The following is a 19,081-nucleotide window of genomic DNA, read 5'->3' on the forward strand; positions in this document are numbered from 1 at the left end:
ATTTTTGTAAAAATGGAATAAATAAAAAAACAATAATACAAATAATAAAATTATTATTTTTTTAATTAATTACACTGAAAACAACAAATAGTTTATAATAAAATAAAACATTTCACAGGATCCTATATTTGAAAAAAAAAAAAGTTTAATAATAAAATAAATAAACTAAATGATTAAATACATGAAGTAAATTAAAGACAAAAAGAATTTCTGAATAAAATAAAATATTTCACAGTATCCTATTTTTGTAAAAATAATAATAATAATAATAATATTAATAAAATATATAAATAAAGGCTAAATTATTACATTCATGAAGTTTAATTAAATTGAAGACAATAAAACAATAATAAAAGAATAAAAGAATAAGAATAAAACATTTCACAGGATCCTATTTTTGTGTGTGTATATATAATAAATCAATAAATAGTAAATTATTAAATTCATGAATAAAGCATTTCACATGGACCTTATTTATATTTATATATATATATTTATTTTTATATATATATATATATACTTTTTGATTATTAAAATTATTAGAATCACAATAAATGAATTTGGGGGAAAAAATACAAATGAATTTTCTAAGAATAAAACCGATTTTTAGTGGATTTTAGAGTCCTAAAATGTAACTTTTGTTTAACTTTAACTGTTGTTCAATTAAATGTTATAAGCTGCATGCTTTTAATTAATTTTGTTAGAACTGACAGCTAAAATTTCATTAAACACTATAACACAATACAGGGGAAAAAAACTAAAGAAATTAAAGCAGTAAAATGGAATTTGGGAGAAAGAATAAAAACATTTCAACACCCATCTGTGTGAATGTTTTTGAAACATTTGATCATCAAACATGTTTCATTTCTGAACTTCACAGAGAGATTCCTGGACTCGTCAGGGAAAAGAGCGACTCCGGGCAGCTTCCTGCCGTTCGGTGCCGGTCCGCGCGTCTGTGTGGGAGAATCTCTGGCCAGAATCGAGCTCTTTCTTTTCGCCAGCCGCCTCCTGCAGCGCTTCCACTTCAGCGTCCCACCTGGGGCTTCCCTGCCCGACCTGCAGGGGCGATTCGGTGTGGTGCTGCAGCCCCTGCGCTACAGCGTGAGAGTCACACCGCGACACTGACTGACACACTGCACTTCCGCTGCTGGACAGCAGGGGGAAACATTGAGAGTGGCACTCAGAAACACAGCTGCAGGAGTGAGTGTGTGTTTGAGAAAGAACTGAGAGGCACACAGAATTAGCCTGGTATGATATTTAAAAACACCGAAAATCTTAAAACGAGACAAAGAAAAATATTTCTTTTAAATAAAATAATAAATATGTAATATAATGTCATTTTACAATAAAATAATTAAAATCAAACCAATAAATTAATAAATAAAAAGCTTTTCAGCAAGTTTCTCTATTCAATCACTGAAAATTCAATCAATTAAATATTTCCTTATGAAATGAGTAGAAATGTGTTAAAGGGTTTACGAATCCATTCTTATGTTAAAAAAATAAGAAGAAGAAATAAAAAAATAACTCCATGGATGATAATTATTGGTTAAATCACGTTTCATTTTTTCATAAAAATACCAAAGATCACTTTTTTTTTTTTTAATTTAGAGAAAGATATTAAGGCTTTATTCTGCTAAGAATTTTAAAGTGCATAAATATTTAATTTGGAATTTCTTCATTTATCAGCTTCATTCATCAGGGTTTTACAAGTACTTAAACTTAACTTTTTGAAATTTAAAGCCTGTAAATCCCTTGAAATAGCAATAGGAAGAAGAGGTAACCTACTTGGAAAGTGCTTGATTTATTGTAAGAGTTTGTATCTAAATAAATGTTTAATTCTTCCAATAAGCACATATCTTTTCACGCAAAAAACAAACAAACAAACAAAAAACATCAAACCTTGTTCGCTTATTTCAGTTATTGTCAGAAAACAATCGAGATAAGCAAGTAGTAGCCTACTGACAGCGTCGTGTAAACATGACTGAATCTTCGGATCGCGAATCATTTGATTCAAATCAGGGCATCAATGCTGGTTTGCGAATCTTTTGCTATAGATCATGTCGCGAATCATTTGATTCAAATCGGTACTTCAGTGCGGGTTCGCGAATTTATCAGCTTCATTCTTGGAAAATTACTGGGGTACGCAGGGTTTGTACAATGTACTTTTGTAATTTTAAAATTTAAAACCTGGAAATTTCTTTAAATAGCAATAAGGATCGGATCTTTTGCTATAGATCGGATTGTGAATCATTTGATTCAAATCGGGACATCAATGCATGTTTGCGAGTCTTTTGCTTTGGATCGGATCAGGAATTATTTGATTCAAATTGATACTTCAATGTGGGTTCACTATTCTTTTGCTTTGGATCGGATCAGGAATTATTTGATTCAAACTGATACTTCAATGTGGGTTCACTATTCTTTTGCTTTGGATCGGATCACGAATCATTTGATTCAAATTGATACTTCAATGTGGGTCGCGAATCTTTTGCTTTGGATCGGATCGCGAATCATTTGACTCAAATTGATACTTCAATGTGGGTCGCGAATCTTTTGCTTTGGATCGGATCGCGAATCATTTGATTCAAATTGATACTTCAATGTGGGTCGCGAATCTTTTGCTTTGGATCGGATCACGAATCATTTGATTCAAATTGATACTTCAATGTGGGTCGCGAATCTTTTGCTTTGGATCGGATCACGAATCATTTGATTCAAATTGATACTTCAATGTGGGTCGCGAATCTTTTGCTTTGGATCGGATCACGAATCATTTGACTCAAATTGATACTTCAATGTGGGTCGCGAATCTTTTGCTTTGGATCGGATCACGAATCATTTGACTCAAATTGATACTTCAATGTGGGTCGCGAATCTTTTGCTTTGGATCGGATCACGAATCATTTGACTCAAATTGATACTTCAATGTGGGTCGCGAATCTTTTGCTTTGGATCGGATCGCGAATCATTTGATTCAAATCAGGACATCAATACGGGTTCGCAAATCTTTTGCTTTAGATTGGATCTTCGGAGCGTGGATTGCGAATCATTTGATTCAAATTGGGACTTTGTGCGGGTTGAATCATTTGTTTTATATCAGGATCTTCGGAGCATGATTCATTTGATTCAAATCATGACTTTGATGCGGGTTTGCGAATATTTGATTCAAATCGGGATTTTGGTGTGATTTCGGGAATCCTTTTCAGATGTTTTTCTTAAACCGTAGAAACATCAAACATTTAAGGCAGTACAGTTAAAAACAAAACTAAACAAAGGAAAAAGAAACTATACACATACAAATCCCTTAAGAAAATTTACCATTGTTTTACTGTAGTAAAAGTGTAGCAGACTATGCTTTGTGCTTCACTCTAGTTTTTTGCCATTTTAAATAAGTACTTTTTTTAATCTATTTCTCTTTTTTTAGAATTTGAAATAGAAGACACAAGCGAGATCTCTGACTGAAAATAAAAAGCAGTGCTTGAAAAGTCTGTGCGAACCCTGTATAATTCCTTAACAAAGGCTTTCTGGGGTGTCTTACTGTGCAAATGAACATTTGGAATATCTTTTATACATTTGAACTGTTTTTTTTTTTTTAATTTATGGTTTTAGATCTATATGTTTATATAAAACAGTCAATGCCAAGAGAATTACCTTAATACTACAGTATATTAGTATGGTTTTCCAAACACACCGTGAACTCTCAAATACTGCCTGTGCTTTTCATCTTTTGGATTTTAGAATTAGAGTGAATCTTCTTTTGCATCTTTAGCAATTTCTATACATTTGTCAAAAGGTGTCTATGAACATCTTCTATATCATGGTTTTGGTTAAAATATATATGTATGTATAATATAAGTGCCATTTTCTGAAATGTACTATATAGGCTCTCTCTCTATATATTAAATAATAATACAAATACTACAATTACAAAACTTTGGCATTTCTTGTCGTCTTCGCAAAACTCACCGTTATCTGAAGCAGGTTGCGTTTGGTTTTCATAGAATGCATTGAATAAAACCAAGTGATGAATTCTATTTAATTTAATCAATCACAATTCATCAGTTCTCTTTAAAGCACCGGTGACTCATAAAACACACACACACACACACACACACACACACACACACACACACACACACACACACACACACACACACACACACACACACACACACACACACACACACAGCGCTGACTTTGCAAACAGAGATTACAGGACAGGCGGCTGATGGTGTCGTTGGAGTAAAGCATTTAGTCTTTAAATGTCTGAATTACAGCTTCACATGGGCATCACACACACACACACACACACACACACACACACACACACACACACACACACACACACACACTATTGCTGACACTAGAGTGGGTCGTCATGGTAACAGTGATGGTGGAAACACTGAAGGCCTCTGACAACATGAGACGGCAAACACTCCTAACAGCATGCTTACAAAATATAGATCGTTTCATATCCACACACAGCTTATATATTCATCTGAAGCTACTAGAGTTATTCTTATGTAGAATTAGATCTATTTTCATATATATCTATGTATGACGGACTCAACAGCAGCTCGCTGTCGGCCTTTAGGCAGAGTGAATCTCACCAAAACACGTCCAGATCATGTTTTACATCCTAGAAAAAAATAAAAATAAATAAATAAATATATATACATACACACACACACTGGCGCTCAAAAGTTTGGGATCAGTAAGATTTTTAATGTTTCTTATATGCACATTAATACATTTACTTGATCAAAAATACAGAAAAAAATAATATTGTGAAATATTATTGCAGTTTAAAATAATGTTCTATATTAATATATGTGACCCTGGACCACAAAACCAGTCATAAGGTTAAATTTTACAAAACTGAGATATATACATCATATGAAAGCTCAATAAATAAGCTTTCTATTGACATATAGTTTGTTAGGATAGGACAATATTTGGCCGAGATACATCTATTTGAAAATCTGAAATCTAAGGGTGCAAAAAATCAAAATACTGAGAAAATCACCTTTAAAGTTGTCCAAATTAAGTTCTTAGCAATGCATATTAGTAATCAAAAATTACATTTTGATAGGTTTACATAGGAATTTTACAAAAAATCTTCATGGAACATGATCTTTACTTAATTTCCTAATGATTTTTGACATAAAAGAAAAATCAATAATTTTGACCCATACTATGTATTTTTGGCTATTGCTACAAATATACCCCAGCGACTTAAGACTGGTTTTGTGCTCCAGGGTCACATATTTTAAAATATTAAAATTTATTTTTGTGATGAAAAGCATAATTTTTTTTATCAGTTATTTCAGTTTTCAGTGTCACATGATTCTTCAGAAATCATTCTAATATTCTGATTTATTATTAGAATTATCAATGTTGGAAACAGTTGTGCTGCTTAAGTTTTTTTTTTAAATTAATTTAACTTTTTCAGGATTCTTTGATTAATAAAATAAAAGAATGGCATTTATTTAAAATGTAAACCTTTTCTAACTATATACGTCTTTGCTATTCCTTTTGATCAAGTTAACGCATCCTTGCTGAATAAAAATATCAATTTCTTTCAAAAAAAGAAAGAATAAAAATGTACCGACCACAGACTTTTAGATGGTAGTTTATATTGTTACAAAAGATTTCTATTTTTAATAAATGCTGTTCTTTTCAACTTTTTATTTGTTAAAGAATCCTGGGAAAATAAACAGGTTCCAACTAAATATTAAGAAGCGCAACTGTTTTAAAAATGTATAATAAATCAGCATATTAGAATGATTTCTGAAGGATCATGTGACACTGAATACTGCAGTAATGATGCTGAAAATTCAGCGTTGTATCACAGAAATAAATTACATTTTAAAATATATTCACATAGAAAACATTTATTTTAAATTAAAATAATATTTCACAATATTACAGTTTTTTCTGTATTTTTGCTCAAATAAATGCAGCCTTGATGAGCAGAAGAAACTTTAAAAACCTTTAAAAATCGTGCTGATCCCAAAATTAAATGATTTTCATGATAATTAAGCACATTTTCAATCTCAAAAATTATTGTTATAATTAAAAAATATATATTTTCATGGTTAAGCACATTTTCTTTTCAAATAGTCATTATTTCAGTTTTTTTAATTAGTTAGTCTTATATTAAATTCTCATTCTATTTCTACAATGACGCTTTACATTTGAATCAGTATAGATTAATGGCAGTACAACAAATACTATCATGCATATATTATACAATGTAAATCTATTCACATTACAGTAATTATATAAACATTACATGGGTGAAATGTGCTTAAAAGTCATGAAAATAATGCAAAAACAAGCCATTTACTTTATCTTCAAACGTGATCTTGACAGACTTGATGAGATTCGCCGGCCTGCATGTTGTATATGAACAATGGCATATCGGTGTGTGACATAAAGACGTAAACGAAATGTTGGTGATAAATGTTGAACCGAAGCAGAAGTCCTGAGGTGAGTCTGGATTCTTCTTGAGCGGTTGCGATGCAGCATCTGTTTTGGCTGAGCTGGTGTTGAGGAACACTGGGCAGTGCAGAAACCACTAAACGCTTGCTTTCCGTCTTTCTGCTCGCTTTTCATCTTCTGCATTACCCAGAATTCCATGGGAAGGGCGTTTGTGTGTGGTGTTGTATCACAACTGTTGGTGTTCGTTTGAAACTAATGAGCAAAAGAAGCAGCCGGACCGTCAGAGAGAAAGTAGGGAAGATGATTTTAAGGGTACGTTCCGCTCGTTCAGTCAAAACATTGTCCACGTTTACGTTTACGTGTGTTTGCATGTCGGGATCTTCGGGTCACGTCACTCTGAGTTCACATTACGATGAAGAACCTGTCAGACCTTGTACTACAAATGGCAAATAATCAAATAAAAATTTCGCATTATAGGTTCTATTAAAAATTTCATTGAAAAAAAAAAAATCTAATTCACTTACATTGTCCACATTTCAATGCAAAAATAAATAAACTGTTTAAAAAAAAAGATAAAAATATGGCATGACAGGTTAAAAAAATGGTCATCACGGACCAACTTTGGTCTGATCTGGGCATCTGTGATCTCAAATACACTACCAGCCAAAAGTGTTTTTGAAAGAGTCTCTTCTGTTCACCAAGTATGCATTTATTTGCTCAAAACACAGTCAAAAATTCTGAAAATATTTTACAATGTAAAATAACTTTTTTCTATGTGAATATCTGTTAAAATGTTATTTATTTCTGTGCTGAAAGCTGAATTTTCAGCATCATTACTCCAGTCTTCAGTCTTTTTGTGGAAACTGTGAAGCATTTTATTTTTCAGTATTGAAAAATGAATAGAAAGTTTGAAAGAACAGCATTTATTTTTCAAATAGACATCTTTTGTAACATTATAAATGTCTTTACTGTCACTTTTGATCAATTTAACGCATCCTTAATAAATAAAAGTAAAAAATATAAGTATTGTTACTCTTAATTAGAATTTAACTCTGAAATTAATTGCTTTAAAGATTGAAATTTGTCAAAAATGTTACTCAAGCCGTAAAATAAAATTCCAGAACTTTCAACAACTTTTCAAGCAGTGCTTTTTATATATAATAGCCTAGATAAATAAAAATATACAAATAGAAAATGGCAAAAATACAGTGAAGCACATGTGAAGGTTTTTTGAAATGCGTGAATTTTGCATGAAAAAGATCCATGCTTATTGACAAAATTAAACACTCAATTCAAGCACTTTTCAAGTACTTCTTAAGGAATAGTGCTATTTTCAAGGGTTTTCCAGACCTTAAATTTGAGTCAAATTCAAGTTCTTTAAGCTTTGTACGAACCCTGTAAACAGGCATATTAGAATGATTTCTATGATGAAGGATCATGTGACACTGAAGACTGGAGTAATAATGCTGAAAAATTCTGCTTCGATTACAAAAAATAAATTATATTGTAACATAGATTCACATAGAAAAGAGCTATTTTTAATTGTAATAATATTTCAAATTTTGACCATATTTTTGATCGAATAAATGCAGCCGTGGTGAGGAGAAGAGACTTTTTTCCAAAAAAAATGAAAATAATTCCGAACTTTCAGTGGCGTATGCCCCTTAGACCAAAGATGAGGTTGCAGATTAATGTGTTTTTCAACGTCAGTCTGTACAGGGTTTCTCTCACAACAAAACCTGCGTGCTTTTAACGCCACACTCAGTCAGTTTCCATTGCAATGACGACTGCATCAGTGGGCGGAGACACAGAGGAGACAGGCCACGCCTCTTTTCCGCCCCCATCCGGTCTGGCTCTGGCGGAACAGTCAGGACTATCGTGAAGAGCGTCATCCGTTCCAATGGCCGACTCTGCCTGTAAGTGTCCTCCCTCTTCTTCCTCTTCTTCATCATCCTCCTCTTCACGTTCTACGCGGCAGCGGCAGACCTCGATGCCGGAGTCGCCAGTCAGCCGTCGCTGTTGGAAATGCGTTTGGTCCACGTCCAGGTCGCTCACGGCCGAATCACGGCGCTCTGGTTCAACGCCGGGAGAAAAGAGAGCCGTTCTGGGCGGAGACTGAGGGGGCGGGGCCTGTGCAGGCTCCTCCCTCTGAGTGGCGTTATTCTGCTGCTCTGAACAAACACCGAGCGGGTCGGACATGGAGAAGAGCTGGAGAGACGATGAGGAGGATGGTGGAATCGGATGACAAAGGCTGGTGATATTTGAATTTGGACTGCTAATGATATTAGCACTGTTTGCATCGCAGACATTGTTAGTACTAATAGTTTGGGATGCGTCTACTATTTCAGTCACATTATCTGTGCTACTAGTGATGTTCTTCACCGGTTTGCTGTTCCCGTTGGAATCCAGAGGGGTGGAGCCTGGAAACTCCGCCTCCACGACCTCTGCTGTGCTTCGCGTCGGTGATTGGCCGCCTTCGCTGAGTGGCGGAATCGGAAAGCACTCAGTGTGCATGATCGCTGAGTGGGTGTGGCCAGGCTCGCTGAGGGAGGGCGTGGAGGCGTGGCTTGTATCAGTTTCGTCTGTGAGTTGGGCTGAAGAGGGGGAGGAGCTACAGGGCGATGACGGACAGCAGGAGTCGCAGGAGCAGCTGGTGTAGTTGTCAGAGCTCTGCGATGAGAGCATGTGACTTGGGCCAGGGTGGGCGGAGCCTCGTGGGTAGGCGACAGAGCTGTAGGGAGGGGGCGGAGTGCTGGGTTGGGCTGCTACTTCCTCATAGGATGGTAGTTTGAGTGAGGCGAGGAAACCTGCCAATGAGAACTGCAATTAATGTAAGTTTATTTCTGTTTTCATTTAGACTATAATTGTGGATTCTAGAGTTAGCGGTGTGGTCTGATTTAAATCATCAAAATTTGGTATCTTAATTAACATTTTGATTTGTGAGAAGACATTTTGTTAAAACCAAGGCACTTGTTTGATTTAAATTCTGCCCTCCAATGGCAAAGTGCAGTAACTACACATTTGGTCAAAATTGAGTTAAGGCTTAAAATGGACTTTGTAACAACTGTTTTGTCTTGTGGCAAAGTCTCCTGGTTCAATTTTGTCCTGTTTCAGAGAAACAAGAGTGTCAACATGTTTGACTAGCTGGTGTAAAAACTTTAAAGGCATTTTTCTCAGTTTCAGTGTTGGCGTAGTTACTGCACTTTGCCTTTGGAGGGCAGAATTGTTTATTAAATTGTGATCCTGGACCACAAAACCAGTCATAAGGGTAAATTTTTTTAAGATTTGAGAGATTTGAAAGATTTGAAAAGGTGAATAAATAAGCGTTTTTATTGATGTGTGGTTTGTTAGGATAGGACAATATTTGGCTGCGATTCAACCATTTAAAAATCTGGAAACTGAAGGTGCAATAAAATCTAAATATTGAGAAAATCCCCTTTAAAGTTGTCCAAATGAAGTGCTTAGCAATGCATATTACTAATAAAAAATTAGGTTTTGATATATTTACAGTAGGAAATCTAGGAAATGTCTAAATGGAACATGATCGTTACTTAATATCCTAATATTTTGACTTATACAACGTTTTCTGGCTATTGCTACACATATTCCAGTGCTACTTAAGGCTTGTTTTGTGGTCCAGGTTTACAATTATTTTTATATATGTGTATATATTTTTTTATATTCTTTTTTTATTACAGATTTATTAATTAAATGTATTATTTATTTATTAATATTCATTCTCTTCTGCACTTCAGAAAGCTTACTTATTTCTTTAGATTGTTTGCTAATGGAGTTTATACTAATTATTCAATAAGCATTGCATACTTTTTAAATAAATAATTATTAATTTTAGCTCTATAACAAGAGCCTTGTAATAGCACATCTGTTAAATTAATGCATGTATTTTTTTTCACCGTCCCATTACTAATACTGTATTGTATTTAAATGTTTGCTTTAACTGTATTATTCTTAACAAATATAATGAAGAAAGAAACTTTTATTTGCACCACAAGTTTTATGCAAGGCATAATTCTGTCTTTCTTTAAAACTGCACCCAGTAATTTTCCATATGTTTTGCAGGTCGCTATGACTGGTATTGGACACTCAGCAAAGTGGATGAAGCCTTGTGCAAAAGCATGAGAAAAATAAAAATAAAGATAAAGTAAGTAGTACTTTTAAAAAATAAAATAAAAAAAGAGATTTCTAGTTAGTGTGATTTATTTTAGAGTGTGTGAAAAGCATTCTTACTGAGGTCAAACATGGAGGACGGGTAACTGCAGGCTCCATGGTAAGCCATAAGGTTGATCTCCCTCTGTCTCTGCTGCTGCTGGACGCGCTGCTTCGCCTGCCGGTGACGATACGCACAGCAGCAGCTGAATAGAATGAGCACGCTCCACAGCAGCCAAAACCCTGAAACACACATGAGAACGCTTACAGTATAAACGCAGAATGCTGACCATTCATTTAGTCAAGCTACAATAAATGATTTCCATGATTTGTTATTGCATGTTGCCACACAAACCAAAGATATTCTGGTTTGTGCAGTTACTGTACACTGTATTTTTTTACATTTTATTCCTAAAAACGTGGGTTTTTATCTCCACCTCAGCATTACTTACATACACCAAAACTTAGTTTGATTTCTCTCTATATTCTGAAGTTTTCTACTGAAGGGTTTGTTCATATTTCATTCACACTGATTTTTACAACATTTTATTTCTAAAATCTTTAAAGAACCATGAGTTTTTATCTCCACTTCAGCAGCACTTACAAACACCAAAACTTACAGTTTTATTCCTCTCTATATACTAAAGTTTTCTACTGAAGGGTTTGTTCATATTTCATTCACACTGATTTTTACAACATTTTATTTCTAAAAACATGGTAAAAATGCATATCTTTAAAGAACCATGAGTTTTTATCTCCACTTCAGCAGCACTTACAAACACCAAAACTTACAGTTTTATTCCTCTCTATATACTAAAGTTTTCTACTGAAGGGTTTGTTCATATTTCATTCACACTGATTTTTACAACATTTTATTTCTAAAAACATGGTAAAAATGCATATCTTTAAAGAACCATGAGTTTTTATCTCCACTTCAGCAGCACTAACAAACACCAAAACTTACAGTTTTATTCCTCTCTATATACTAAAGGTTTTTACAGAGGGGTTTGTTAATATTTTATTCACACTGATTTATACAACATTTATTCCTTAAAACATGGTAAAAATGCATATCTTTAAAGGACCATGAGTTTTTACTTCCACTTCAGCAGCACTTGCATACACCAGAACTTATAGTTTTATTCCTCTCTATATTCTGAAGTTTTCTACAGAAGGGTTTGTTCATATTTCATTCACACTGATTTATACAACATTTTATTCCTAAAAACATGGTAAAAATGTATATGTTTAAAGGACCATGAGTTTTATCTCCACTTCAGCAGCACTTACGTACACCAAAACTTACAGTTTTGTTCCTCTCTATATTCTGAAGGTTTTTACTAAGGGGTTTGTTTTTAATTTATTTACACTAATTAATATAACATTTAATTCTTAAAAACATGCATAATGTCTGCTGACAATATTTTCTGATTTACGGAGTGATGAAAAGAGAAATCCAAAATCCCCTCTAAAAAAATCTTTAACTCTAATATGTCAACAAAATGAAACGAGATGTTTTAATCTGGCTTTATTTAATGTTCAGATTTATTCTTTGGAAACGTAGTATGCAAACTATTACCTATATCATTAGATAATGCATTATTTGCATATTTAAACACAACATTTTAGGAAACCTATAATGCAAAACAATTGTCTTAATTTATGATTTAATTGAATTTAAGTTTAATTTAAATATGATGATATCTATTAGTAATTATTTTTTTTTTTGCCTTGATTTAAAGGAACTTTTCACCCAACGATGGAAGGTTTGAAGGAAGAAAATAAGTCAAACAGGAGTGGAACGACATGTGGGTGAGTAAATGACATAAGTCACATTTTTTAAATTGTATGTGTATATGTATATGCTGAAAAAAACTGCTGTACTCACACCACAGCTCATAGTAGTAGGTGCAGCAGCCCGTCTCCTGACAGCAGTGGCCGGTCTGGCAGAGGTAGCCGCTGGCGCTGTTGGTGCCGGGACAGTAGCGTGGGCTGCCCAGGAGAGGCAGCGTCCCTGAACTGTGGTACTCCATACCCTGCAGCAGGGCGTGGCGCCACCTAAACACTCGCTGCTCCTCTTCCTCCAGAACTGCTGCTATGGCCACACCACTTGAGCCTATCAGGAGAAGATCACAACAGAGAATGCCACTGACAACAAGTTCACAGAGAGCACAATTTTTAGATTGCTAAAATCAGACCTCATTTAGTTTAACACATACATCGGTACACTAAAGTTTTCATCATGATCTTACATCAAAATTATTCCTTTGTATCAGAAATTTATTTCTTTTTCAGCTGAGAACTTTAGTAAGAGAACTTACATTTTTGTTTCTTATTTATTTAATATGCTGTTTTACTTAGAAAAACATCACATCACAGAGTTAAAATGGATTGTAAATTTTGTTCATCTTGACTTCTACTATCTGTGCTGTGTGGTGATTTCAATTTTAATCTACATTAATCTTCTGAAATATAAGATTTGCATGTATATATTGTAAATATATGTGAACCTAGGCCACAAAACCAGTCTTGAGGAGCATGGGTGTATTTGTAGCAAGAGCCAACAATACATTGTATGGGTCAAAGTTATACATTTATTATAAATCAGTAAGATATTAAGTAACGACAATGTTCATTAGGATATTTTGTAAATGTCCTACTGTGAATATATCAAAACTTAATTTTTGGTTAGAGTAATATGCATTTCCAAGAACTTCATTTGGACAACTTTAAAGGCGATTTTGACTAAATATTTTGTTGTTTTCGTTTTTTTTTTTGCACCCTCAGATTCCAGTTGTTCACATTGTTGTATATCTGTCAAATATTGTCCTATCCTAACAAAACATACATCAATGGAAAGCTTTTGTATTCAATTGAAAGCTTATTGATTGAGTTAGATGATGTGTAAATCTCAATTTGATCAAAATGATCGATTTCTATGCTAAAAATTATTAGGATATTAAGTAAAGATCATGTTCCATGAAGATTCCTACCGTAAATATATAAAAGCTTATTTTTTATTAGCAATATGCATTGCTAAGAATTTAATTTGGACAACTTTAAAGGCAATTTTCTCAGTATTTAGATTTTTGTGCACTCTCAGATTCCATATTTTTAAATAGTTGTATTTCGGTCAAATATTGTCCTATCCTAACAAAAACCTTTTTTTTTTTTTTTTTTTTTTTGCTTATATAAGCTTGTTTATTCAGCTTTCAGATGATTTATAAATCTCAAAAAATTTTACCCTTATGATTGGTTTTGTGGTCCAGGGTCACAAATAATTACAAATGTCTAGAGCCAAATTCCTTATATTTGGAAAGTCTATCCTTTGCATATTAAATATTCTGGCTAATTTTATCATGCTTTCAGCTAGTGTAGCACAGTTATTATCCATAACTGGACTAAAACGGTAAAAACATTTGAGGAAATAAACGTTAACTAAAATAAAAAATATTTAAAAAATACTTTTTTCTTCATACTTTTTAAAATCTAGGCAACATTTTAATCTTAACTTGATGTGAAATAATTAAAATAGAAAGAAACTATATAGAAATTTTAATGGCAAAAAAACAATTACATGATAACACTTTACAATAAGGTTCCATTGGTTAACATTAGATAACGACGAAAATACTTGTAAAATATTTGTTAATCTTAGTTTATGTTAATTTCAACACTTACTAATACATTATTGAAATCAAAAGTTGTGTCTGCTAATATTATTTAAAGGACCTAAGCTAACATCAAATAAAAATGAACTGTAATCTTCAATAAAGATTAAAAAATACAGCAACAAATGTCTTTCTCAAAAGTTAATGCATAACTAATGTTAACTGATAGGACCTTATTGTGAAGTGTTAGCAATTATATTACTACAACTTGAACTAAAATTAAAATGAAAACAGAAAATATAAACACTAATTCACAATATTAACAAAAATACACTAGTATCTCAATGACACTGAAATAACAGTACAGTGGCAAAAACAAGATAATTTATTGCAAGGGTCAAAGAAAACAGTCATGCAAAACTAAATAACTTGCCAGCTTTTGGACATTGAAAAATTATTTATATATTATATATTATTTAAAAGACCTAAGCTAACATTAAATAAAATTTAATGTAGAACAGTTGTATTTTTATTAACTAACATTAATAAAGATTACTAAATACAGCAACAAATGTCTTTCTCAAAGTTAGTTAATGCATAACTAATGTTAACCGATAGGACTTTATTGTAAAGTGTTACCAATAATATTACAACAACTTTAACTAAAATTAAAATGTAAACAGAAAATATAAAGATAAACACTAATTCACGATATTATTAAAAATATGACTGTAAGATAACAGTGCAGTGGCAAAAACAGGATGATTTATTGCAAGGGTGAAAGAAAACAGTCATGCAAAACTAAATAACTTGCTAATGACTTTTTTCGACATTGAAGTGTGGACATAAACATGTCAGTATCGAACACACGTGTTAAGCTTGTTAGTTCTTTACCTGATGAAGGACACAGGTGTCCATATATGCTGTCAGGATCATCTATAAACGAGAAGAAAAACCACAGCTGTTATTAAAAACCGTTTATCCCTAAAAATAGCATTTTAAAGCATGTACGACAGAGATGCATGCGACAATTTTGTTATATGTGTAATATGTGAAAGCTGTTGTTGTGCACGCAAAGAAAAAAAGGTTTTTCTGTATTAAACCATTGCACGTGTGTAATCAGACTTTAAAGGTTAAAGCAACAAATGTCTCCGTTTGCATATGAAAACGAAACAGGCCCAAGCAAATGCAGAAGACATAGTAAGCATTCTAGTGATGAGCTTTAATTTAGTGCTGCTTTATGCACCCGCAGTCATAATAATAAACACACAGTTGAATCGATGATATAAATGCACCAACCGTACTAAACGCGATGCTCGTGTTATTGTAGCAAACGGCCTGTAATGAAGTCGCTGTGCGTTCTGATTCGCTCATTTCTTCGGATCCTGCACCGACTGTCTCTCTCCGTCCGCCATTTCCACCCGGAGCTTCAGCCGCCGCATCACAAACGACAGACTGCCGAACACGCCGTGATATTTTAACCACCGAACGAACCGCACATTAAACGCTTTGCTACTTACCTATGCGATACAATCAAATACATAATCGCATTTTTACAACAGACGGAGCAAGGATGCAGATAATGTCAGGAACGTTTATCGGATCTTACGCTGATTGGCTGAAGGCGGCTGGATGCAGACCAATCAGAGCAGACGTGCGTTCCTCCTAGCAACAGCTGAAGATGTTGAGACCGCAGATCAACAGCGACAGCCGTTTACAATAGTTTATTGTATGGAAATATTGTTTATAATTGATTTGCATATCTATAATAATTGTTGTGATTCAAGGACATCCCATTAGAAATACATATATGAAACCTGTTGGAAAGGGGAACATTTTCATTTACCTAGCCCATACAAATATATATGTATATGTTTGTGTAATAGATTTATGTGTGAAATACATACTCTAAATAAATAAGCTTTCTATTGCAGTATGGTTTGTTAGGATGGGACAATATTTGGCCGAGATACAACTATTTGAAAATCTTTAATCTGAGGGTGCAACAAAATCGAAATATTGGGGAAATCGCCTTTAAAGTTGTTCAAATTAAGCTCTTAGCAATGCATATTACTAACCAAGTACAACTTTTTGATATATTTACGATAGGAAATTTACAAAATATCTTACCAAAACATGACCTTTACTTATATCCTAATTATTTTGATAATCGATCATTTTGACCCATACAATGTATTGTTGGCTATTTCTACAATACACCCATGCTCCTCAAGACTGGTTTTGTGCTCCAGGGTCACATATGTTTGCATACTATATATGCAAATCTTATATTTCAGAAGATTTATGTAGATTAAATTGATATCACCACACAGCACAGATAGTAGAAGTCAAGACGAACATCATTTACAATCCATTTTAACTCGGTGATGTGATGTTTTTGTAAGTAAAACAGCATATTAAATAAGAAAAAAATGTAACGTGGAACTACTGTTCAAAAGTTTGGGGTCAGTACATTTTTTATTATTATTTTTTTTAAGAAATTAATACTTTTATTCACCAAGGATGTATTAAGTTAGTAATTAAAGTTTATTAAAAGTTCATAATGAATAATTTACATTGTTATAAAAAATCTATTTTGAATAAACACTGTACTTTTTAAACTTGTTTTTCATGAAAGAATCTTGAAAAAAAAAAAAAAATAAAAAATCACAGGTTCCAAAAAATATTTTGCAGCACAACTGTTGATATTATCCAACATTGATCATTCTAATAATAAATCAGCATATTAGAATGATTTCTGAAGGATCATGTGACACTTAAGACTGGAGTAACAGCTGATGAAAAGTCAGCTTTTCATCACAGGAATAAATTCTATTTTAAAGTATGTTTAAATAAAAAAACATTATTTTATATTGTAAAAACATTTTGCAATATTACTGTTTTTTTTCTGTATTTTTAATCAAATAAATACAGCCTTAATGAGCATAAGAGACCTCTTTAAAGACTATTACAAGTCTTACTGACCCCAAACTTTTGAACAGTAGTATATCTATAATAATTGTTGTGATTCAAGGACATCTCGTTAGAAATACATATATGAAACATGTTGGAAAAGGGAATATTTTCATTTATCTAGCCCATACAAAAAAAAAAAAAAAAAATATATATATATATATATATATATATTAGTGGTGGGCCGTTATCGGCGTTAACGTGCTGCGTTAACGTGAGACTCTTATCGGGCGATAAAAAAAATATCGCCGTTAATCTATTCTCAAAGTTGGGTTGGGAGCTGGGTCTAAACTACGCAAGATATGATGACTTTCACCTTGATATTTTAGCGCGGATGACGTATACCTAGTCGAATTGCACTGTAGGGGGCGAGAACGAGTCTTCAACTTCTGTGAAATTACCACATCAAATGAGACGCGCAAACATGAATGCAATTATGAAGCCGCTTCAGGGCAGGTGCGTTGCTAGACCCTTTTTACTGGGGCACGTGAGTTATAATTTACTTTGATAATCCCGAAATAAAGACATTAAACTATATGCAACAACTACATTGACGCTTCTAAAAGCAACGCAGTTTATGAGTTTAACCCAAGACTATGCACGCAGATATCCATGCCGGTGCGCGTCTGTGCAGCACGCGCACGTCGTGCAGCCTTTTGCGCAGAAGTACTTGGTTACACAAGTTTGTATAGGTAATTATGTTGTAAATGCAATTGTCAAGCAGTTTGTGATGCATTTTGGAAACAGGAGATAAGCGCCTGATCTAATGCGCCACCTGGCCCGTTCTCGAATACTTACTTTTAGTCATTATTTGGGTAGCACACATATTCTGAATGCCTTCAGCAGAATTCAAATTAGCCATTTTAATCTAGATTAATCTAGATTAATTCCAAGATTTAATCTAGATTAATCTAGATTAAAAAAATTAATCTATGCCCACCCCTAATATATATATATATATATATATATGTTTGTGTAATAGATTTAGATGTGCAATAAATAATCTAAATTCATAAGCTTTCCATTGATGTATGGTTTGTTAGGATGGGACAATATTTGGCAGAGATACAATTTGAAAATCTGAGGGTGCCAAAAAATCTAAATATTGATAAAATCGCCTTTAAAGTTGTCCAAATGAAGTTCTTAGCAATGCATATTAATAACCAAATATAACTTTTTAATATATTTACGGTAGGAAATTGACAAAATATTTTACCAAAACATGACCTTTACTTATATCCTAATTATTTTGATAATCTATGATTTTGACCCATACAATGTATTGTTGGCTATTGCTACAAATACACCCATGCTCCTCAAGACTGGTTTTGTGCTCCAGGGTCACATATGTTTGCATACTATATATGCAAATCTTATATTTCAGAAGATTTATGTAGATTAAATTGATATCACCACACAGCACAGATAGTAGAAGTCAAGACGAACAACATTTACAACCCATTTTAACTCGGTGATGTTTTTCTAAGTAAAACAGCATATTAAATAAATAAGAAAAAAACGTAATATGGAACTTACTTTAATTTATTTACATTCTCAGCTGAAAAGGAAATACATTTCTGAGACAAAATAATAATTTTGGTGTAAGATTATGATGAAAACTTTAGTGTAGGCCTACTGATGAATGTGTTAAACTAAATGAGGTACAAGTATTTAGGGGGAAGTAGGGTGAGTTGTGCCAGTTTTTACTCAAAGTGACTTTATAGTGAAGCCATGACAGTAATCCCTCCAGTTTAAGCATGTACATATATTTCAGGATGTGGTGCATCCCCGGGAACAATAACTTTGGATCTGAAATAAACTGATTCAGAATTATAGCTTTCAGAAAAAAAGTGGTCTCGTGGCACAACTTGCCCCCGGTGCGG

At 33.3% G+C, this 19,081-nt stretch overlaps 2 protein-coding genes across 2 annotated transcripts in view; one reads left to right on the forward strand and one right to left on the reverse strand.

Annotated features, from left to right (window-relative positions):
* Window positions 1–1,125, forward strand: part of cyp17a2 (cytochrome P450, family 17, subfamily A, polypeptide 2) — an 8,709-nt gene extending 7,584 nt beyond the window's left edge. The window contains exon 4 of the mRNA XM_073822786.1: window positions 883–1,125. Coding sequence (XP_073678887.1) covers window positions 883–1,125 — 243 coding nt within the window. The remainder of the gene's footprint in view (window positions 1–882) is intronic.
* Window positions 1,126–7,612: 6,487 nt separating this feature from the next.
* LOC141291268 (uncharacterized) lies at window positions 7,613–15,812 on the reverse strand. The gene is made up of 5 exons (XM_073823443.1): window positions 15,525–15,812; window positions 15,120–15,161; window positions 12,503–12,730; window positions 10,696–10,857; window positions 7,613–9,254 (listed from the first exon to the last, which is right to left on the reverse strand). Exons 3-5 carry the CDS (start codon window positions 12,645–12,647, stop codon window positions 8,209–8,211), a joined length of 1,353 nt encoding a protein of 450 aa, XP_073679544.1. The 5' UTR covers window positions 12,648–12,730; window positions 15,120–15,161; window positions 15,525–15,812; the 3' UTR covers window positions 7,613–8,208.
* Between the last annotated feature and the right edge of the window lie 3,269 nt (window positions 15,813–19,081).

This window comes from Garra rufa, chromosome 18 (assembly GCF_049309525.1).
Source record: "Garra rufa chromosome 18, GarRuf1.0, whole genome shotgun sequence".
Classification (NCBI taxonomy): Eukaryota; Metazoa; Chordata; class Actinopteri; order Cypriniformes; family Cyprinidae; genus Garra; species Garra rufa.

What these genes read in the sequence shown, in the direction of transcription:
- LOC141291268 (XM_073823443.1), bottom strand. Translation starts at nt 12,647, where the DNA reads ATGGAGTACCACAGTTCAGGGACGCTGCCTCTCCTGGGCAGCCCACGC. An exon ending in CTACTACTATGAGCTGTGGT is followed by an intron (nt 10,858 to 12,502) that starts GTGAGTACAGCA and finishes TGTGTGTTTCAG; the next exon opens with GGTTTTGGCTGCTGTGGAGC. An exon ending in GTCCTCCATGTTTGACCTCA is followed by an intron (nt 9,255 to 10,695) that starts GTAAGAATGCTT and finishes TCTCATTGGCAG; the next exon opens with GTTTCCTCGCCTCACTCAAA.